Raw genomic sequence first — 23,413 nt, forward strand, 5'->3', positions numbered from 1 at the left:
CAAGTCAGAGCAGTGGCTGTGCCCCCGGGCTGGCAGTGGTCTTGGAGGCTGCAGCTGGGGAAATTCACGTTCCCTCCCTTAGTGCACAGCCTGTGTGGCTGCCAAGGTCTTGTTTTTTTTTTTAAGAGGCCAGTGGAAAAGCAGGGGACCAGGGAAAGGAGCAGAATGGCTCTGAATCCAGGAAGCCTTGCATCCACTTCTGGCTCCTAGCACTGGTCTAGGACCCCGTGCTCTTCATTCCAAACCTGATCTGGCTTGGAGGTCAGAGGTACTTCTGCAGGACACAGCAGAGTCACCACAGAAAAAGCACCTATGCTCTTATCATCTGGAGCACTGTGACCACAAAGTAGTTTTGCGTTTGAAAAATGTGCCCCTGGTGGATGTGGGATCACGCAGTAGGTGCAGCGGGGGAACCAAAGGGGAACCTGTGCCCTTTGAACGCCGCATAACCCTTCACTGGGGGAGTGAAGTGAGCCTGCAGGTGTCCTGCTGTGCATGTATCCAGAAGCATCTGACCAATCCCATAGTCTGAAACTGGTCGTTTTTTGGTTAGCGTTGGATAGGTCTTATACGGGGGAGCTGATTCAGTAAAATAGCTGATGCTGATACCTCACATTTGTTCTTGCTTTCCTGCCTGCTCCCTGTTCTGAGGATGCTGGTAGTACATCCTTCTATTTCGTACTGCTCCATTGCACATTGGTCCTCCCTCAGCCACTCTCCTTCATGCACAGGGTGCACACAGCTGGCTCTCCATGGGCTCTTGCCAGCTCTGGAAGCTCCTAGCCGTGTTGCACTTTATTCTCCTTCCTCTCTGCCTCGTCACATCCTCTCCTCCAACGCTGGGGTCTGTCTCAAATCCCCTACTGCACACTGCCTTCAGAGTGCCCTTCCTCTTTTTGCCAACACTTCTCTCTTGCCTTTGTAGTTCTTCCTTTTTTAATTGTTATTTTTGCATTGGAAAAGGTTGTTTTGCTCCTTCCGCTGGCTCTTTCCCCATGTTGCCAGTGCCCTCATTCTATCTCTGACCTTGACCTCACTGTTCCTGCAGCTGTTCTCCAAGGGCCGTCTCCTTCTCTCTCTGCAAGCAGGATCACCGCAACAGCACAGCCATCTCCGATCTTCACCCCTGTGCCTGCACGTTGCAAAGACCCCTTGAATATTTAATACCCACAGTGAAGCTTCCTGCAGCATTTTTCGGTAGCCTATAAACTCTGCTTCTTTGCCTCCCTGGCACAATTTGACCACCAGGTGGGACGTGCTGGGTCCTCAGCCCGTGGTTCCTTCCAAGGGAAAATCATTCCTCGTCTCTTGCTGCCCTTTGCTCGGCTCCCACCTCCCACTGATTGTGGGAAATTCCTAAGCAGGGGCAGTGTTTCAAGGGAGACTTGAAGCTTTTATCTGAGTAATACTTAACTGCCCTGGACTGTATTACAGGAGAATTATGACTTTGTTGAGAAATTTCTACTGCTGTGAGCCAAATGAGGGATCATTTTCATAAGTACATTGGATGAAATAAATGATCATCTAGATGACAGGCATTTGCCCTGGCCTTTTCGCCAAGCGCAGTATAGAATTTGGCACTGCTTTGTTCTGAAAATATTATTTCTGATTATCCTGGGGTAATTGATAGTAAAACATCATATACAAGTCCCTTCTAGAGCAGCAGTGCTCAGGCTATTGAGATGAAACTCACTGGGGACTGCAGCCTTTCACTCTCTCCTGCTTCCTTTCTTGTGCATTACTCCCTCTGCTCCTGATGGGACTGTTTAGTTTCACCACCTTTTCCCTTACTGCTAATGTGTCGTATCCTCTGCCTGATAGCGCTCGGCATTACAGAAGCATCTGCAAGTACATCTAATGCCTCGCGGATGCGGGCTGCACCACGAGATTGCTGCTGAACACTTTCCTGGGCTGTAACAGGCAAAAAGCATTTTGTCTACAAGCAAACTGTCCACTTTTGATGGACACCCCTGTTTCATCAAAAGGGAGAGAGATCTTTGAAAAGTTTTTAATGACCGGTCATTAAGATCAACTGCAGTCGGGTAATTTTGTTAAAAGGCCATTGTCAGAGCTGGGGCTGGAGATGCAGAGAGGCCAGGGCTTGCTGGTAGAAGTGGTGTATGGGAGCTGCTGCGAGTTACCGCTCACGTCCAGGGAGATTGTTCTGCTTGAATTAAATTGCAGATGGTCATTGCAAGTGGTACTTGATGGGATGTTAGATGGCTGAGCTGGGATTCAGGCAACCTAGAGGTACCTGGAGAGGGCTCTTCACGAGAAGAATTAATTGTTCTAAATGCAATAAAGCTTCAGTATAAAGCAATTCAGCAACAAAACCATCCAACCATCCACGTAGATGGGATAAAATATAGAGACACTCTAATTGAGGCAGAAATTAGGGAATGAATTCTGATCTTTACTGCTTTACATATTGTCTTGAGCTGTGTCACTGCCCTTTTAATACTCTTCTCCATGATCTTTCACCGCAACGTCTTGAGGTGCAAGCAAATGAGCTGTCCTTTGACTTTGAAGAATAGCAGTCTGTCTTCTCATTACTATTTGCAAATTCTCTTTTCTCTTGCATCACTAGAAAAGGTATCAATTTGGATGTATTTGGTCACCTTTGAAGTGTGGCTTGGCTGAGGAGCCAGGCAGTTATATGGCTTGGGCAGAATCCAGCTGTCTGGACAGTCTGTTACGTTTCTGCCTTCTCTCCCTTGACTCAGTCACCTGGGAGGCTGAAAGTCAAATGAAGACTCGTACTCAGTGCTTACGCTCTCTGACGTCTTCGGAGCTCCCCATCTGCTTTCCAAAGGAACTCATACTCGTGTTGTTAAAAGGGCTTCGGACCATGCAGTAACCACTTCAAGAGATGGGGTCTGTGCAAACCTTAAAGAAAAACAGCAAAGCTCTTAGGGAGAAAGCAGCTGCACATGAGGGACAGAGAAGAGATGATTTTGGGATCAGAACATGAGTAAAACAGAGAAATCTTCCTGTCCTGAGAAAAGGAAGACATTTCTGAGTGCTGCAGGAATATAATTTGCTTTTGCCACGCTATTGTTTTAGCTAATATTATTCTTACAGCTTTTATTTATATAACAAGACACCTCCTGGGCAGCTGAGGGGCATGTTGGGAGAGCAGTGTTTCTTCTGAAGACATTATAATCTTACAAGACAAAACGTAGACACATTGAGTGGAAGGAGGCACAACTTGGCAACCAAAGATAATTAATAATAGTTATAATTTGTACTCATTCAGCATCTTTCATTCAAGGATCTCAAAGCATTTTGTAATCATGAGTTCACTGAGGCTCTCAAACTCTCTTGAGACAGCCAAGCATTCTGAAGACCATTTAAAACAGCAGGGTGCAGGATCAGACTGGTTAAGCATATTGCTGAGGATAAAATTCAGGAATCCTGCCCTCCAATCCTGTGGATGCTGAACCAAGTGCCCGCTCCAGTCTGAGAAGCTTTTTTTCTTACTGTAATTTATATATATATATATAAATATATAGTCTTTCAATGTTAAGCAAAATGTGTAGTCTTCATTTAAGTCACTGGCGTCCTGGGAAGTGTAATGGCCCGTGTCACAGTTGACTAAAAGTGAGACTGCAGATAGTGGGTTAAACACATTTGGTTAACCATTTGTTTGCTGTTATAGTTTTCACATGAAAAAAACTTAGATTGAAACCTGTCTTGATGATGGAAAGTGATGTGATTTTAAGTTTCTTTGTTTATTAAAACAGAAACCCATTTGCATATTTTAAGTATCTTTTCTAGCATATTCAGGCATCTGGCAAGAAAGCTATATTTAAACTGTTAATACAGTATGAATGCAAGTTTCACATGCAAAATTAGTACCATTAAAATGGTGAGATTTATTTTTCTTTTGAAACAAGTGATGCCCCAGCACTTCTGGTTTTGTTACCTGATAAGGCACTGCAGCTGGGAGAGCGTATTTTTTCAGCGGGCGACGAACCTGAACCGCAGGGCAGGTGGTGCTCCTTGCACAAACACCCTGCCAAACCCCCGTCACCGCCTGGTGAATGGCGGTGAGCTCCCTCGTCGCTGTGGTCCACCAGGGAGGGCACTGCACCCGAGGTGTGTGTACGCACGCCCGTCGTGTCGTTTCCCATCGTCTGCGAGAATGGTTGAGCTCTGCCTTGGTGAAGTGCTTTACAAAGAAAAACTTCAGAAAGAGCAAAGCTCAGTTATTTCCTTGTGGGTTAGGGATGCTTCTGGAAGGATGGGGTTTGGAAGGAGAGTCCTTTTCTAAAGTGGTTTTATTGTGGTGATGAATTGTTTGGGCTAATTGTGTTCGGTGTGAGTAAACACGTCTCTTTTCATCATTACAAATTTTGGAGCATTCTCGTTTTCACCAGGTGTGTCCTTGTGCTTGACCTATGAGATAGGGATGTGGCTTGGTTGGTTGGGAGACCATGAGCCACTACAGGGTGCCAGCCGCTGTGACCAGAGACCCCCACAGCCCTATGTCTTTCAGTAGTGCTAGCGTGGATTTACAACAATGTTCTGTACATCATCTCCCCAGATAAGAAGCCCTAGATGGCACTATGTACCCCGAGATATATAGCCAAAATGACAAGAAATTAATTCAAGCCCATCTACAGCACTTCCCTATGCAGCTTGGGACCAAGGCTTTGAGACTGTCATCTGCTATGGATGCTTATGGCTCCTGCTGTGAAATGCATATTTTGAGCTGCTGATAGCAGTAAATACAATGCTTAATTAATTAATGTTTTAAAGGCAACCACTGGAAGCTTACATTGTTATGACATCAAGAGAAGGGGAGTCGATAAGCAGGCTATAGGGTCTTTACCGCTGGTGATGATTTGTGGGAATGAGAGAGTACATGACTGAGCCCAAAGACGTGGCAAGGCAAGCAGCTAGAGCAGAATAAAGCTTTCTATCTTGAAACAAATAAAAGAGTAAACATAGGACTTCCTGATCTAATTTTATGAAGCAGAATAAGGTCTTACAGCCAAAAACATAGGGCCAAAACAATGCAGTTTACTTATCCATATACTGACATAGCAGTGATGCTTCATTCCCCCTCTCAATAGTATTATCCAGCTTGTGCCTTGAATTCCTGGCTACTAAAATGTCTACCACCCAAGTAAGTAGGGTTAATAGGAAAACATGAAACAAAATAGCCCGCTCCCCTTTCTGTATGAGATAAGCCTTGACAGGTAAAGCGTATTTGTGTAATGATAGAGCCAGGAGGCCCCAGGCAAGATCAGGCACTGCTGCACTTGTTTCTGTATATACATTTAAGCAGCAATGGGACATTAACATGTAGTGCTGTATAGGTGTTCTTATTTGAAATGTAGTTTAAATCTGCTGTTTCCATGTTATCACATGTCAAAGACGCATTACTTGGAGATTTGTTTGTTTTGCATTTCCTAATTAGAAACAGCCAATGTTGCTCCATAAAAGCCTAGCTCATCTCCTGTTAACCCCGGGTATTGTAAACAAACCGCAGTGTCCAGCAGGAACAATGACCCTCCACAGCAGAAGTGGAAGCTGTCATTTAACAAAATCGTGCTCAGCGCAGAAGCAAGCACCAGCCAGCGGTGTTTACAGATTATCCAACTTCGCTAACACCTAGCAGAAACAACCAGCCCTTCCCCATTCAAAACATAAGTGAGAACGTGAAGAATAGCAAGAAAAGCTGTTTAGTCTGTTTGCATATAATAGAATGCAAACAATCCAAGGACAAAACAGTCATGCTTGTTTATTACCGTGCTTGATGATTAATAAAGCAGTCTCTGTATAGTTGCTTGCATCATAGAAGCTTGGAGAGCTTTGTAGGCACTGATTAATTAATGGAGAAATATCGTTAGACCCATCTTACAGGGTAACTGAGGTTTATTTAGGGTGATTCTGTTGAATTTAGTATCGATGCACAGAGGCCAAGACTTGGTTTTCATAACCGTGAGCTAAAAGCTGGATTCCAGGTAGTCAAAATAGGCAGTTTAATTTTCATAAGGCTTGGGAACTTCTCAGCTATTTAATGTTTTTGCATTCTGGCTCTATCATCTGGCTTTTAAAACTATCAGACAAGATGCCTCCCCTTCCACCTGTCCACATCCCTGTTTCAAAGTGTAGGAAAAAGAGACATTTGGCCAGAATCACAGGCTGACCAAGTTAAAACAGACAGAAAGAATTCATTTATATTATTATTACCCATATTTTGTGTAACACTGTCACAAGAGATTTTTGAAACTAGAAGCTTAGCAGGATTTGAATAGGACAGGAATGTGCGTGAATAACTAAGTGAGGATAGAGTTACAATAATGAAGTTTAAAAATAAAGAAAAATATCCTCTAGAGCTTTGGAGTAGTTACAAAACTGTCCTATTTCAAAGCATGCCAGTGTTTAATAAATGAGGGCTCTGCTGCCAGAGCTGCCCGTTCTGGATTCCTGGTTTGCTTCGGGAAGCAGTGGCAAGGCACATGGCCTGCGAGGGGACCGAGGGCTTGCCCCGTTCCGGCTCAACCCGAGGGAGACCTCTCTTCTGTCTGCCCAAAAACTTGTGTTTTCAGGCCACTAGCATGGGCAGGAGGTCTCAGGAGGTTGGTGGGTATCCCCTCGTACAGGGCACCTTCTTCAAAGGGATGCGACAAATTGTTCTTCAAGAAGAAGTAAACCCAGGAGTGTGCATGCGGCAGAAATCTAGGCAGAGTCGTCTTTTCAGGAATGTGTATGTACTTGGACAGCTGTGACTTTTCACTGGGAAAATAAATCAAGAATTAAAATATTTTTTTCCAGTGCATCTCCTCTGTAAGAGGGTTCAGTTGGCCTTAATTACAGACTGAATTACAGCTGCAGGCAATCTTGATATTTCTTTGGGAGTTCAGCTCATGAGAGATGTGGCACCATGCTGAATTTTTTGGTCTGAAAGTTTGCGATTGTTTTGGACAGTCAATAACTTAAATGAAAAAGCATGGTCTTTGTCAGGCCATTGAACAAAAAATGTGCTGAGATGTTATTTAACTGTTTATTTAACTGATGATCAGTTTTGGTGAGTGAAGTGAAAGGAAAGTGCTAACTTCATGCAGATGAACAAAAAGAAAAAAAATGAAAAGGAAAGTAAGTATCAGTGAGAGATGTTTCTGGCTGCTTTTCAATTCCAAATTGGGCTAATTCTACCTTCTGAAAAGAAGATAATTTCCACGTTTCTGTAATTGGGAACACATAATTGAAGTTATTTTCTCTCAGAGAGAAGAAACTTCTTCTACAGCATTTGCAAATGGACAAGAAAAATGACCACATACAGTGTACTCTGAGTGATGGCGCATTCATGACAGCGTGATCTTCAGATGTCTTTGTAGATCTTGTGTTGTGATTTTTACCCATTCGGGTAGACCTTCATGTGCAGGTGGGGAAGGTTTGTGTTGGAGCATGCAACGCACTGCCTCCAGAGCTCCCTTTTCTGGGCAGCAGAGCACCAGACAACTGATTACCAGTGAGGTCTGGTGTACAGAGCACAAGCCAGAGAAGTGCTGAAGCAAATGTAAACTCCATGTACCAAAATAATCGTGCAGCCATTCCATGCGACTGCTTCTTTTGACCTGGCTTTTTAGGAACTGAACTTTAATGAGGAAGATGAGCCAGATGTTGTTGCAGCGCTTGGAGTGGCACAAGCGATTAACTCACTTCCTTTCATTTGTAGCAGGAGATATTTTCTGCCATGGGGTTTAACCCTAGGGATGCTGGCATTTTCCTAGGCATACCATTAATTAAGCACGCAGGACAGTGTTTACTCATGAATACATTTGCATCTGCAAAGGCAACCACAATTGTCACGCTCTTCCCCAAGGTTGCTCTGTATTTGATGGCAATAGTGAAGATTAAACTCGGGTGCTCCTGCTCCCAAAGTATGGTCCCTGCTTGCAGACCATGGCTCTTTTCTATTTTGTGGGCCAGTTTATCATCTATGATGTTGCTGGGATTAGCCAGAGTGATGCTCGGAGGGTCTGGAAGGCCAGGTTGCCATTCGGCACGGGCCACAGCTCTCTGTAGCTCAGGCAGTGTCCATTAGTGTGTGCATCGAGGCGTCGTGGAGAAAAGAAAATGCATGAAGATAACTGTGCTAGATTAGACAGTAAATTGGATTTCTAGACAGCCTTGATCATGGCACAGATCAGGAAAAAATAGAGGAAGTTTAATAAACAACATAGCTCTGTTTTGTAAGGAAAGCCAGAGTTATATTTGTACCCTGACCTAACAAAGGAGGAGGAAGGAAATTGTTTTGCTGAAACAAGCACTCTAGATCGACTAAGGATACACTTTTCTCTCTCTGTTTGTGTGCGTGCATGTCCCAGCAAACTCAACAGCATGTTCATATGCATAAAGTGCATTTTCCTGGAGGCATATAGTCAGCGTGTGCCATGCTAGGAGAAAAAAGATGTGCCTGGCACTGCTTAAATGTTGGTCAAAAAAGCATAGCATTTTAATCAAAATAAGTTGAACTGTTTTCTAACATTGTGGTTCATATTTGGTATTTTTGCTGATCGTGGATACTGGATAAGAAATCTGCCCAGTTTGGGAAAGTGCAATGTAGATAAAATACGAGAGCAGCCTATTTATTGTGTGTGTGATACTATGTGGTCTCCAAAACCAGTGAAAGTCAGACAGGTCTGCAAATCTGCAGGTTTGGGTCTTTCAATTTAAATGGCACAGCCCGAGCCCCTACTGAAGCAGACAGGAATGGGCTCCCTGATCCAGAGAAGTGGGAAGCCGGTGTGAAGGAGAGGGAGAGGGGTCACACATCGCCTGCCGCGGGTGTCCCACCAAAGCCTGGCTGGCACCAGGGCCAGGAGGCACGTGCTGATGGTGTCTGCGTGTGGGGTGGCCTTGGGTTGGAGAACAGCCCGAGCATGTCTACAACATTGAGTCTGGCCCAAGTACTCTGCGGCTGGAGACATGGGGATAGGACTTGCAGCACCCTGAGCATGGATTTGTTTTTGCCTCAGAGCCTGCGTGTGGCAAATCACTTCAGCTCCACGCATCTTGCTTCCCTTTCTGTGAACAGACGGCAGCTCATGCCTTCTGTTTTGGTCCATTTATGTTATCAGGCCTGAGGGTAAAAGCAATGTTTTAGATGCTGTGTGGACGGAGCCCAGCAGAAGAGGCTGGAGCGTGGTGCTTGCACGTGTTCATGCCACGCTGGTGATCGCTAACAGGGAAGAGAGAGGGGCGGGAGCCATCATCAGCTTGGGCAAACCATCCTCTCTGTGAAAAGGGAAGAAGTCCCAGTCAACGGGGTGGCAATGGTCATTCCTTTCTGCACGGAAACTGAAAGAGGATGGAATAATATTTTAAGATGCTCAGTTGCCAGATTGATTTCTCAAGCTAATAAATCCTTGGCTGCACTTGCTGTGTTAAAATATATGTTCAAGCAAGATTCATGATCAGCTCTTAGGAACAAGAGAGCAAAGGAAAAAAATGCTGTTCTTCCAAGATGAAATGCTTTATATTTGGCAGCCTTAATTGGCTTATTAATAAACCCTTTTTTTCAGGGTTATGTTATTTATTATTTCTAATGAAACAGTTGTTAACTAGCCTTCTAAAAACAGTCACAAAACACTGGCCAAGGGCATCTGGGTATGCTGGGTCAAGTACCTGGCTCTGAAACTTAGTCATGCGCATGGCCTTATCCACACCAAAATGATATATCCCACCAAGGTGGCACTTACATGACTTTGAAAGCAAGTGCAAACCCTGTGCATCATACAGGCATGTCTCCCCGTATGAAAAAAAAAAAAAAAAAAGTTGTGGTAACCCAAACACAGCATGGTTGCATTTGTACAATAGAGTTTATGGAGCTATGTGTGGACATTCAGGATTTCCAGATGTTCAACAGCTTACTCAGAACAACTGCTAGGCATCTAGAAATCCTGGACTAGGGTACAAAATCCTTGAGTATTGCTCAGGAAAAAGTCTTCAGCAGAAAAATAAAACGTCCCTGGGAAAACCTAAATGTACGGTCAGTTCAATCTGTATTCTCAGTCATGGATGCTGGACGCATGGCAGATAGACCTTGCACAGCCTTACAGGGACATTCATCCAGCCTGGGGCTTTTTCCAGGTGCCCTTTGTTCCAGGGGACCGTGCCACTCATCTCCTTTGTGCAATGCTGCTCCGTTAGCAAGAGATGGGCAGGCAGCAGGTACAGCTGTCCTATTGTGTGTGCACAGCAAATCCAGCACTTCCAAGAAGTGCAGTCATGCTACTGCACTCCTGGGTGCAGCACATGCGAGGTAGGTCAGGTCAACAAGCAAAGGGGGGTGAGTGATGGCGTGCAGTTTAGCACGGGCCCTAGAAAAATAAATACGACAAGGTCAGGAACGTGCAAGTGTTTGGTTTCTTGGAGTGGATGATTGAAATATTATTGCTAAGCGCTGTTTGGAGACCTCTGCATGGATTGATGTCTCATTTGAAATCTCTTTCTTGCCTGAAAGAAAAAAGCATGAAAACATTTAGGTAATTCTCTTGCAGTGCTTTAAGGCTGCTGTTCTTGTTGAACATGACTGGCTCAATAAGGATTTGTCATTTCAGGTGTAGTCTGTATAAGCTAGATGGAGGTGGCCGATGTATTGTTTCTCTTTCAATCTTACATTTTCTCCCCATGTAAATAGGTAAAGAACATGAAAAGTGCTTCCTTATAGGCTGGTGTTCAGAAGTTTCATATATAAGGTCCAATCTTTGATGAAGAGAGCAATTGATCAATTAAATAACTTCCTGTACTGAGTACTGCATTTCATAAATAAGTTAGTTTTCCCATGCAACTCTTTCAAGAAAGCAGTGCACACGAGGAAAGCTCCTGTCAGCATTTTTTAATCCTGAAATGACCGAGTTTCTCGCTGCAGACACCAAACTTAGCTTCTTCTAAGAAACTCTTAGGCATGCGACTATTTCTGTGCTTCTCAAAATATGCCTGTACTTCTGCTGTTTTCCAGGGAGAAGACTCACTGAGACAGACTTTAAATATTTAATGCCAGCTGTTAGTACATGAAGGCCAAGAGGTCTCAATTTTTAAGCACGTACTAAAACCTTTGTATCCCCAGTACTAAAAATCTGTGGACTAGCTCCTGCTCTCACTAATGTTAACAGCGGGATTTGTGTCAAAACAAACAAGAAGAGAACATAACTAGCAGCTTGGAATTATCTGTCTTTGTCTATATACTCCACCACTGTAGGAATGATTGTTCTAGCATCTCTTCTATTGCATTGTTAAATGATGGAAGCTTTTGCCAAATCCAAACTGAAAAGCTTCCAAAGTCTTTTTCAGCGTTGGAAAATGTTTGTATCAAGTTATCCTTGGAATAATTTTCTTCTTTATTTATTGCTATGTGCTACCCAGCAGACACCTAATTATGAGGCACAGAGTACTTCTCATTCTAATAGGATATATAGCACTTCACTGGATGTGTTAGGAGTCCATTTTCATTACATTAAATGGGATGTTTACTTGTATGAATCCCTTGGGTTTTAAAAAAAGCAAAAAGACAAAGAATGAAGTTCAACACTGAACAGTCAATAGACCCTTTTACTGTAGGGGAATTCTGTTATACCACATCACAGACTGTTTGTTCTCTGTTTTTTTTAGGGTGGGTATCCAAGCTCTGGACCCGCATCAAGCACTCCTGCCTTCAGGCCTGAGGATGAGCTGGAACATCTGACCAAGAAAATGCTGTATGACATGGAGAATCCTCCCTCTGATGACTACTTTGGTGAGCAGTGCTATGCCACGTTGAATCAGCCTGTCCATAGCCCCTTTCAGTATTTACCAGGTTTGGTAACGGGAAAGCCTGACAGCTGCACTATTAATGTAGTGACATTCCTATTGATAGATTTGCTTTCCATGCTTGGGCTGGAAGTGTAATCATCCATAGGAATTCCTCTGTAATTTCAGCATAAATCTCATGCTCGCTTGCTGTATGTTTACAGTCTTCCTGGTTATAAAGTGGAATTTTTTAATGCCTGGTTCATTTTGACACCACCTGTACCCAGCTTCTGTATTACCAGGCTGAATTCAGGTGCTGCGTGCTGTACTGCCCACCTGCCCCACTCCTCCCTTCTCATTTCATCTGCAGAAAGCCTGGCAATGTAAATGCGTTCTGCTTCTGAGGCATGGATTTTCATTTTCTCTGTGCTGGCATAGATTAAAAGGAAACCCAGTTTGAGTCAATCGAGTTAGTTTTATATGGACACCCGTTAGCCCAGAACTGGGTCCAGCAAATATGAGGAAGACAAATCTGAACTGATTGAGTATAACCGATTGAGTATAACCATGTCATCCTCCTTGCCTGGCAAAATGATAAGCAGTTGATTTCCTTTTGAAATGCTGTATAACTGAATTATCTCAGACATCTATAGGGATAAAATACATATCTTACTTCTACATGAAACACAGGTGGTACAGGCTGAACTCTGCATTAAAGTCAAGAGACTTGGGCATATTTGATACATCTTGCCTGTGTGTTTAGTTTCTTACAGGCTTGGGTGATAGAATTGTTAGGAAACAAACTGCTTTAGTTTGTAGAGTTAAATGCTAGGGGAGGCCATTCATTTCGTCTTCTCTGCCTTCCTTTATTTCAGCAATTCTGAAAAATTTCATTTAGATTGCCCCATAGGTCTATTGGTTATAGATTTTGGTTGGACAAAAGCATTTCTGGCTTAAAGAAACTTCAGTGGTTTTGTGTAATCGAAAAATAGGTAGGACCAAGGTTTAGCTAATAAACAGGATCTGGCAGTGACAAGGATCTGATTACATGAGAAGGTCAAGATGTTCTCATCAGATAAATATTGCCCTGTGAGATGCAGTAGGTATCAGTCCCTGTGCTCCATCAGTACCCTCTGCTTTCCATGGCCTCCACCCTCACAGCCAAAATGTCCTCTCTGTAAACATCGGCTGATGAGAAGCACGGATCTGAGATGTAAGCGAGAACAACTTACTGAAAGGAGGATAACCAGAGAGCATTTTCTGTGTTGCTGCATTTGACTTCGTCTCTGCCCCATACCCGTTTGCATTCACTCTCTGATGTTTTAAAAGGGAAACGGCAACCAAACAAACATAACATGTATTTAGCTATTAGCGTGGGCAGGCAAAAAGGAGAAACCTTTTTCCTGCTCCCTTCAGGCAAATGGCTGAGGCTGTAAAGCATGAGATTTGATTACAGTCATTTTCTTAATGCAGAACCATAAGTGGCAGGAGCCGGACTGAAGCCCACCCCACTCTTCCTATAGCCTAAGAAAGTAGTCAAGTTGAACAAAGAATTTGAAGACTCACAGGATCCAAGGTCAGAAAGGACCTTGCCATTATACAGCCCAATGTCCTAGTCTCAGTTTCTCCCAGAAAGCTTGATTGAATCATGACTTTAAAAAAAATTAAAAAAAAAAAATCTAATCTTATCTTAAAGACTTCAAGCAATGGTGAGTCAACCACCTACCCTGATAAGCTGTTCTTGTGATTAATTTTCCTCACAGCTCAGAAATTGCTTCCTGAAGTGGAGCTTTAGTTTTGTTTAGCACTTGTATTTATGAAGCTAAAATGCTAGGGTTTTGCAGACTAATAATGTATCACTAAGATGGCTCTGCTCCGTTTGGGAGTGTGGTACATCAAAGCTTTTTCTTCCAAAAAGGATGCATAGCTCAGAGGGTTGGAACATAAAGTCTCTCAATGTTAGGTCATCAATTTAGCTATCAGATGGGAGGTCAGACCAATGCCATGCCAATAGCTCTTAATTCTGCAGGAGAACAGGAGATGGAAAGAAGCTTCCACATCATTCAGAAATGTTAAGAGTGCTGTTGTTACAAGCAGTAGCATGGTCAAAGAGTGATTCATGATGCAAGCTGGAAGATGAAAACCCAACAACCTTAGTCCTTATCTTGGGCAGGTGATGCTTAATTACAAGCTGCACCTGACTGATCTAATTGCATTAAATCTATGCCACTGAAGGTCATCTCTGAAACGGTTTCCAGCCTTGGCATTTTTGATGTGCAGATGAACTGCATGTCAGGCTGAACTCCTCGTCAGCTCTCTAAGCATGCTGTGCCCCATGCAGCAATTTGGGAAGCATAGCCACAACTAATTATATACCTACCAAGAAAAACGCAAAACAAAACCAGCAGTCCTGGGGCACAACTGCTTTTTATGGTTGGATAAAATCAAAGAGGTGGTCTGCCCTCATCCTCTTAGGTTTGTGCCAGCCCAAGCTACTCTCAGGGGAAAATGGTCTCTGGGATCACAATGGTTGAGGCTTTTTGATATGGCAGTGCGGGCCAGGAGTTCTGTACTAATTCTGGCTATGTCAGAGCTAAATACCCATCTACTTGAGCTGTCAGCCTAGTGCCTTTCCACAACTTCATGCTCATGCGGAAGGAAGAAATTAAGTGTGGGAGGAAAAAAAGAGTCTTTCAACTTTGGTTAACTGTCTAAACCAGTATCTCTGCCTTTGTTCTTTATTTGTTTAGCATGGTAGCGTGGATTGTACAAGATTCATATGGCACATTGATACAATTATCAGAAAAGGGACAAATGGGCAGAGACATTGACTCTGATTTGCATTAAATATCTTCTGCCTGAGGTCTAAATGCCATGGTAATTGTAGCATACCAGATAGCTGTCAGCTAATCACTTTTATTAGTTTGAATTTAGAAAACTGGATTTCAGCATATTAAAAGTTGGTTAAGAACAGATAGGTTTTGAATTGAGGAATCTAATTAACCTTGCTAGAAAGCTGCAAGGCGTTATATTAAGTCATGAAAATAATTTGTTGGAATAATTACATTTGAACTGTCAGGCTGGAGAAAGGTCATTTTACTTGGCCCGTCAGCACTCTGGGGTCTTTTCTATAACTATCTTCCTTCTGCAATTTCACTTTCTGTATCTCTGGTTTGCAATCAAGCTGTTTTGTTTCAGCGTGGGCAGAGTGGGGGCTCCTGGGGAGGGAAGAGGAGTAGGAGCCACTAAAGGCTCGTTGCCCTGGAAATACCAGCTGGTGCTGCTGGAGACTGGGTGAGCTGAGCTCAGGAGCAGGACAACCCGCACTTCCATCACGTCTGTGCTCACCGCAGCACCTCTCAGTAGCTTCCCTGGGTGCAAATTACTGAAGGTGGTTTCAGAGACGGGGAAACTGCTCTAGCCAGCGATCGCTGACCAAAGCACACACAGCTGGCACCATGGCAGGGTTCACGCTGCATTCCTGAGGAGCCAGGGTGCGTGGTAAACCAGAAAGCAGCGTGCTGTAGGCACACTTGGGAACAGCAAGATCACAGTTTGCAGCTGCTTGTTGCCTAGACGTAGGGCCCCACCACGATCTACTCACTGGGAAATCCTCTAGCTGCCACTGACAAGGCAAGGTTTAAGCACAGAAGTATCATAACTGAGTAACATAATTTAAAAAATATATATTTTAGGAGTTAAACATGCATGCTGGTTATTCTGCCTTCCTCCGTTTTGTTGAAAGCCCACTCTACTATACTACATCTAAGAGCTCTGATCTTTGGTCTATATCACCTTCTACCCTCTTGTAGGTTACAGAATGACTTATGGAGTGACTTTTCCTCAGAAGTCCTTGGCAGATCAGCAAATTGAAGTCTCCTAAGTCTAGGCTACTCTTTACTGCTGATTCAGTTGCTGATCTGTGGTAGTTGGCAGTCTTTAATCAAATCCCTTTTTATTAGAAAGGATTCCCACGTGTTATGCACTGTGCTGTAAGGATGCTTTCTCTCTGTCACAGCCCTTCCTGTTGCTAAATGCATGATTACAGATAGGCATGTTGAAGGAAAAATAGAATACTGTGTGGAGTGGAAATTGAATAAGGGTGGAAGAGGAGAAACGGCGATTTACAGGAGATTAGGATGAAACTGTCAAAGTATTTTGTTGGCCACCGTGGGCAACTACAGCCCCTGATTTTGCATTTGTTAAAACACACACACACACAAAGATCACAACTGTTCTGGACCACCGTTTCAAATCTCATAGAAAGAAATGACTTCTGGCAGCTTATCAGTCTCTATCGCCCTGCAGTCAGTGCTGATTAAGACTGGAAAATTGCCATCGGGGCCCCTCATCTCCTGTTGCCTTCTGGACTATGTCCCAGCTGAGTCACTCCCCACAACGGAGGAGTTACCCTAACTGGTGGGAAGAAACTTTCACTGGCATTTTACCGTAAGCACTCAGAGCTACCAAAGTAGCCACCAGTTTATGTAGTTGATAACACGGCAGTCTCCTCTTGTAGTTCCAAGGTAGTGTAGGGATGCACATGGGGAGAAGAGAGATATTGAGATGGCCCTGTTGAAAATACTCAATTCGTGCAATAAAGGGACTTCGATTTGTCTCAGAGCTAACAGTTCTGGAGGTACAGTTTTCTTCTTTCATATTTACATTACGTCCTGACTTCAGCAATGGTAGGGGTGGTGCAGAACATGGTGAGGAGCAAGGCTAGCAAGCAGGATGCTTGGTTTCCTTTCCTGATTCTCATCCTGACCTCTTGTGAGACCTGTAGCAGATCAGTTTACCTTTGCAGACTCCATTTTTGCCCTTTCACCCAATTTTCAGTGCACTTAATGTGCATAGTCCTTCAGACAGGAGCTGATTCACAGCAGCAGCTCGGTGAATATCCCCCATGGAGAAGCCTTCATCTCCAGCAGTTCTTTGAGATGCACTGTCACAGTAAAGAACGGTAAGTGCCACCAGGATTGAACCTGTCACTGTTCTGTCAACCTTTCCACCTACTGGCTTTGCGCCTGCGCTAAGTGTGATGTCAGAATGGCTGATGTCAGAATGGTGTCCCCTCATTTTGCTGCTTGAGGAGCAGGACACAGGTTAGCAGGTAACAGACCAAGTAAGGTATGGGACACAAGTTAACAGGTAGCAGACCAAGGTAGGTATGGGAAAGACTGTGATGGCTTCACAGAAGCTGGAGATGAGGAGGCTCACTAGAGATTGTGCAGGTATGGCTTCCTTCAGTTCATCATATATTTGTTTCCTGACATAGCTCTGTGGGCTAAACAGTTCTAGTGTCTCTAAACCATACGTGGTCTGCATCACATTTTTGTCTTCACTCGGTATTTCTGCAAGACATCACTTTCGGCCTGCTCAGGTAGCCTCTTAGTTTCATCTGAATTCCCACCAGAAAAGGAAAATGAAAGTCGATGTATTTTGCCAGGTTCTTCTGAAAAGGTTATTATTAAGAGATGCAACTATTATTAAAAGAGCATAATTGCATTGTAATTTTGCCATGTAACATGATGCGTCATCATGTCTTTTGTTTAAAGGCAGGGTTTCTGGTGCAAGAGAGCATACATCCTCATCTGAACAACATCTGGGTCAGAAAATAGTAGGTTAGATTTTCAACAACTGATGAGCCGACAGTCATTTTCTGTTATGTAACCACTCACAAAAGCAGGAAAAGCATACATATAATGGGGACCCTTTCCTCCACTGTAGTTCAAGTTATTGTCTTTTATGCTCAAGCCATATTCTAGTATTTACGCTCAAGCTATAGTGTCTGGGAGCAGCCTGCGCTCGGGTAGGTCGTGGTGCAGTACCATCAGCATCCAGCTGCCCTCTTGTGGCCTGCCGCAAGGGGAGACATCCTCCCTCTGCTCCCCAGGGGCTTTAATTACCCTGGTAAATGGCTTTCAGAGCCTGTTTCTTCAGTCTCACTTCTGTCAGTGCTTGCCACCCGCATCTGACTTTATTTCAGGGAGTCCTGTGACTGCTGGAATAGCAAGTGCAGGTAGGTGTTTGAGAGTGAATTTATGCAGGTAGTCTCAATGATTACAGTTGGCCCGCAGTTCCTAAGTGCGGAGTGAAAAAGAGGAGCCCCATGAGTGGCTGGAGAGCAAAGCATACCATGTCTGCATGCATTTATCTCCAGCCATGAGTAAGGCATGAGAAAACATGGATGCAGAGCCTGTGAACTGACTTAAGTTGTTTTTCAGCATTCAAAAGCGTGCAAAAGTTTGATCGTTCCTGCTAGTGATGCAGTCCACATCCTACTCTGGAGTAGTTGTGGGAACAATGTTTTGGAAAGCCGAGCACCCATATCTTTTTATGCTAGGGATCTTAGTCTTGTAAAGTCTTGAGCGTATGTCCTTTAATGTAGATCGAGCAGATGTAGCGGTCAGGATTGAGGAGAGGCTGCACTCCTGTGAGCCTTGAGCACCTGCTACCCACATGTGCCATGAGGCAGGAGCCTCGTGTTCCCTTCTTTCTTTTCATATCCACCCAGGAGTGGACGAGACTTTGCATCATGAGTGTTTCTGAAGTACAGTCACTTCAGAGACCAGCACTGCTTCACAGATGTGGTCTAAATCTTGCGTCAAAAATAAAATTACCCGTTGTTGCTGTAGGTGATAAAATGCCAGCTGAAGCAGGTAAAAGGCAGCATGACAACCTTGGTGTTTTTAAGTCCCTCGTTTAGCTTGAATTGCTGGCAGTCAATCTAGACATATTTTTTACTTTTAAATAGCACTGATTTGATGCAGAAGTCATTTAATGGAGAATAAGTGCAGAGTACCAAGCTAGCATTTTAGCAAAGGGATTTTGATGATCACCTATGTGCTGTGAAACAAAGGTGGGTTTCAGGTCGTGAATGGAATTATTTTTGAAGCAACAGTCAGAAAATGAAAGCTGACAATTTCCTGGTGTCTTCAAAGAGGGGTGAAACATGATAGTGAAATGTCTTTCCAAAGTACAGCAGTGTTATACAAGATTTCTTCAGCATGTTTAAAAATGAACATATCCATGAAAAAACATATTCTGTGAAGTTGGAAGTCATTTCTTATGTTGCAACAGGGCCCTTACTGTGCTAGATGCTGTACCAAATGGATAGCAAAGCTCAGTCTCCTTCTGAAAAGACTTTGGCCAAAGATGAGGCTAATACTCAAACCCCCAAAAGTTAATAGCTCGTATTTGCAAACAAAGTAAACCTTTCTATCTCGAACTGAGAAGCAGTTGAAAGAGAATCCAGCTTGTTCCATGATAAACTTACATGCTCAAACTGAACTGTATGTGGACTGAAATGGCTGAAGAACTGACAATGAGCCATGAAGACTTCGTCTGCAGGTCATTAGTCCGTAGCTAACTCAGGTCATTAAGAACCGAAAGTGTGACCTACCTTATGGCTGCTTCCTGCCCCATATGAAATGAGCTGGCTGGTCTCAGGGGGGTTCTCTGTGGGTACGTCATCACCTCACCAAAAACATAAATCGTGGCACCCGGAGGACCCCTCGTTGGGAATCTCCACGAGGAGGCCAGAAGCTGAAGGCAGACTGTTAGCCTAGGAGCAGGTGGGATGGAGGTTTGTTCTCCCTCTCCTCCTCTTTGATCTGTTGTATGGAGACAAGTGAAACCAGGATTTTCCACCCAGGATTCCATAATCACTAAATTCTCACTGACAGGTATTTTAAAAGGGGCTGTATGTTTGTATGTCTATGAAGGAGTGAGAATGTTTCTCTGGATTGTAGTTTTATAGAAATAATTTTCACTTCAGATAGTGGTTTGGAGTGTTTTAAGCCACAAAATTCTTTTTCTTTTTTTTTTTTTTGGTAATAACTTAAGGCTGAGTTGTTTAGAGATATTAAGGCAGCCAGTTTTGGAGCTGGGGTTAGAAACCACGCTTCCAACCATGCAGTCTTGGCCAACTCTTTGTTCCAGCGACATGAAAACAGTTTCATTTTTCTTTGTTTAGAGTTAGTTATGCACATGACCTGGCACAGAAGAACCTTTCTTGTTGTTGCTTTTTTACAACTGAAAACAGCTCACCTATTGTTTGAAGCTGGTTGCAGTAAATTTGCCATTGCTTCCATGTTATTTCGTGGCTTTTTTTTTTTTTTTTTTTACTGCAGCGATATCTGAGGCCTGCTAGCGAGACTGCAGTCGTGCTGCACTATGTGCAAATTAACCATGAAGGAGGAAACAGTATGCATCCCTCTGAGCTTCCAAGCTCAAAATACAGCAAGGACCAGGAAATTATTATTGTCCTTAATTCACAAATGAGGGGCTGACTGGCTGAGCTGAGCTGAGCTGAGTCACACACAGTCACGCAGAGAAACAGTAGCAGAGTGGGAATTGAGCCGAGAATTCCTCCAAGTCCCGTGCCTTACCCACAGCCACGGCCTCACTCCTATTATATGTGAAAAGCAACCAAATGGGCTTGTGAGCCTTGTCTGATGAGAAATCACAACTCTCTGAAGGCTCTTCCCAGCATTTAGATCACAGGCCCTATTTTCCAGGGTTAATAACACGGCTGCGAAAATAAGAAAGGGGAAAAAAAGCGCTCCAGGACCACACTTGGTAATCTTAACTGCTGTTAATATAATGTACCCACTAATGCTATCGCACTTTAGCATTTAGATAGTTCATGGCTATTATGAAAATTGATAATTCACCGTAGTAATCTGTTACTTTCCAGTCTAGCAAGCAGCATCCCATGGGGGTGGGCGGGGGCATGGTGTGGCATTTATTATTTCTTCTTCTGGTGGCGTTTGCCTCATGCTATCATTTTTGATATGGTGGTTAGTGTCTTGCCAGTAACTTTTGGGGGTGTTTTGAGTGTCACTTGAAGTTTAGCTGGGGGGGGAAGGCCTGATTTTATCTGAGTGAAATGTGGTGAAAGAGAATTAAGCAGGGTTCTCTCGTGTGCTGAGCGCTCTTCTCCAGCCTGCTCTCTTCTGATAGAAATGCATCAAAACTATTTGTGTGGTTTTTTTCTCTTCTTTATTTTTCAAGGAATCACTTTGACTCAGATTGTGTGAGATGAATCATAACCCACTTTCTCATCTCAGATGTGAAAAGAAAAAAAAAAAAAAGAAAAGAAAATTCCAACTCTGCTGTCAGTGTCAGCATAATCAATACAGAGTGTTTCTCAGTGGTGCAAAGAGGTAGGGGAGTGTTGGAAGACTGAAAAGAAGCAGAAGTAGCCAAACTTTCCTGCTGCTTTTAGTGGGCTGCGCTGTTTTCATGTCTGCAGACGCACCTTGCTGTTCGTCATGTCATCTTGGACATGAACACAGTTTTTGTGTCTCTGGCTACAACCCTAGGTCACAGCCTGTGCTCAGAAGTCAGGAGACTGTCATCGCAAACTGACAGGGAAATCATGAGCAGCCAGCCCTTGCAGACATTTGGGACGCTACCAACAGCCGAGGGTAAACCCATTGTGACTTGTGAAACTTGCTGTCAGATGTCACCTGCCTGGACTGTGCCAGCGCAGTTTTTATCAGTGTGGCAAACCACTGTGCCTGTCCCATGGCCTCGCCTGAGCCAGTCCTACTGAGGGAAATGGAAAACTTAAATAGCTATAGGATCACTATAAGTGTAAACTAGAGATAGGAGACCACACCTGATACCTCTTTTATGCTCTCTTTATAAGGGAAAAGAAAAAAAAAAGCTATAAAAACTTTATTTTATGAACTTGCTTATTTGCATTAATTTTTCTTTTTTTTTTTTTTTCTTTTGTGCCTTCCCAGGCATGCACAGAGATGTAGGAATAGTTACTTCTGGGGGTATGAGCTAAGAGTGAGAGCTTAACCCCTGAAAAAAGGATGTTCACAGCACCAGGACCAGGGTAAAAAGGGGACAGCACAGCTTAGTGTATGGGTTTGAGAAGCTGAGGAAATGAGTCTCCCCATTGAGCACAGTGGTTCAGTAAAACACCCTGGCAATAACAGACACATTTGTGGAGATTTTAGAGGGGTGCAACCATCATCCAAAGTGTAAGACACCCTCCACAGCTAAAGACCGGCACCTGGACTTGGAATATGAATGGTTTTCTCTCATAGGTCCTTCCAAATCACTGCTCCAGCCACGCAAAGTTATTTGTTTAAAGCTCTGAATCAGGCTGTATTCAGTTAGCAGCAGTATTCAGCTTAATATGCAATTTACTCAACAAATTCTGATTCCAGACAGTATCTTGAGAGGTTAATAACTTTCTATCTACTAAGTGCATGTTCTGATTTCTGTCTGCTCTGTTGGGGTAGACCAAACAGATGATGCGCACCCATATGAGGGTGGGGAGGGAGTGGGGAAAGTCTTTGTGGGGAGTTTGGTTGGTTTTGTTGTTGTTTTTTTTTGTCATTTAAAATTATACTCTGAAAAAAACAGCTTTTTTTAAATGCCATTATTTCCTTATTATCTGCATGCTCTAAAAGCCAGGTGAGTTCAGCTGCTGGCTTCCAAAAAACCTGCAGGAAGCCAGATGACTTCTATCTTGACTTTACTCTTGAGTTGATGGTTGGCTGGGGCATGACAATACTGACTTTCCACCTCTTTTTATCTCAGGGATTGTGTGTCATCACGTGACCTAAGAAACTGTGTCCAGCTAAGCTTTCCTAGACGGAGACATTTGGAAGGGATGCTCTTGTAGGTCACTTATGCTCTGCAGTGCACTGTCACGTGCAGCCAGCTCTTCTGGACCGGAAAGTCCTAGCAATCGTCATTGCCAGCGTGGAGCTAATTCTGGTCACATGTTCTCGTTGTCACGTCCACAAGCTGGGCAGCTGCTTCTCATTTCTTTCCTGTGGCTGGAAGTAGTGAGAATCCTAAAAGGCATACGTATGGCGTGTGTATATATAGTGCAGGATGCTGCGTGGACCTTGGATTCTAATGGCATTCCCCTCTTTCCCATTCTCCATCGCAACATCTCACATCAACTGATCCAGCTTTTGGTGCCTACAGAGCCTTGTGAAGTGTGAATATCTCTCCAGTATTGGCAAGTCTGACATGCACATATGAAGCAGAGAGGAAAGTTTGGAGATTGGGACAGGACTGAGAAGGCTATGGCTACAGTAAGAATGGATGTGGAAGTGAGTTGGGCTATTTTTAAACATTCCGTTATTTGGCTGTGTATGTCAAAAGTAATGGCTTCTCCTAAAGATAAAATGCCAAAACACAGGCTTCAGTGCACTGTGCTTGTGTAATTCCTAACTAGCCACTACTGATGCTGCAACAGCCATAACCTCCTAGACTATGTATGCTCAATGTCCAGGCAAGGCCACAAGGAGAGGAGGCAAGTGAAACAGGGAGGTTGCTTAACGATCAGAATTATTTGCACGTTTTTTTCTCATGTGTAATTCAAAAGGTGAAGAAAATGAAGCACATGCACTGCAGATGTGCACAGCTGGTGCATTGCTATCTCTACAGCACCCCTCCTTCAGAAGAGGATCTGAGGAGAGCCAGGAGGGGCTATGTCAGTCATATGGGCAGCTCCTAGTGAAAGCTTGTCATTTAAACTCCTTCAGTCTCATTGTGCAAAGCCATGAGGATACCAAGTGAGGAGTGAAAACGGCTCTGTTTGCTCACAAAGGAGATAGACACATACTTTCAGGTCTGGAGTACTCAGATGAAAGACTGTGCAGATAACACAAGCTTCAGGAGCCTTAGC

General features: G+C 43.7%; 1 protein-coding gene across 10 annotated transcripts in view; it reads left to right on the forward strand.

Annotated features, from left to right (window-relative positions):
* Nucleotides 1–23,413, forward strand: part of LPP (LIM domain containing preferred translocation partner in lipoma) — a 387,571-nt gene that overhangs the window by 290,281 nt on the left and 73,877 nt on the right. For all 10 annotated transcript variants that reach the window (XM_080603962.1, XM_080603958.1, XM_080603966.1 and 7 more), the window contains one exon: nt 11,629–11,752. In XM_080603962.1, coding sequence (XP_080460088.1) covers nt 11,629–11,752 — 124 coding nt within the window. The remainder of the gene's footprint in view (nt 1–11,628; nt 11,753–23,413) is intronic.

This window comes from Anser brachyrhynchus (genome assembly GCF_964034855.1).
Source record: "Anser brachyrhynchus genome assembly, chromosome: 9".
Classification (NCBI taxonomy): Eukaryota; Metazoa; Chordata; class Aves; order Anseriformes; family Anatidae; genus Anser; species Anser brachyrhynchus.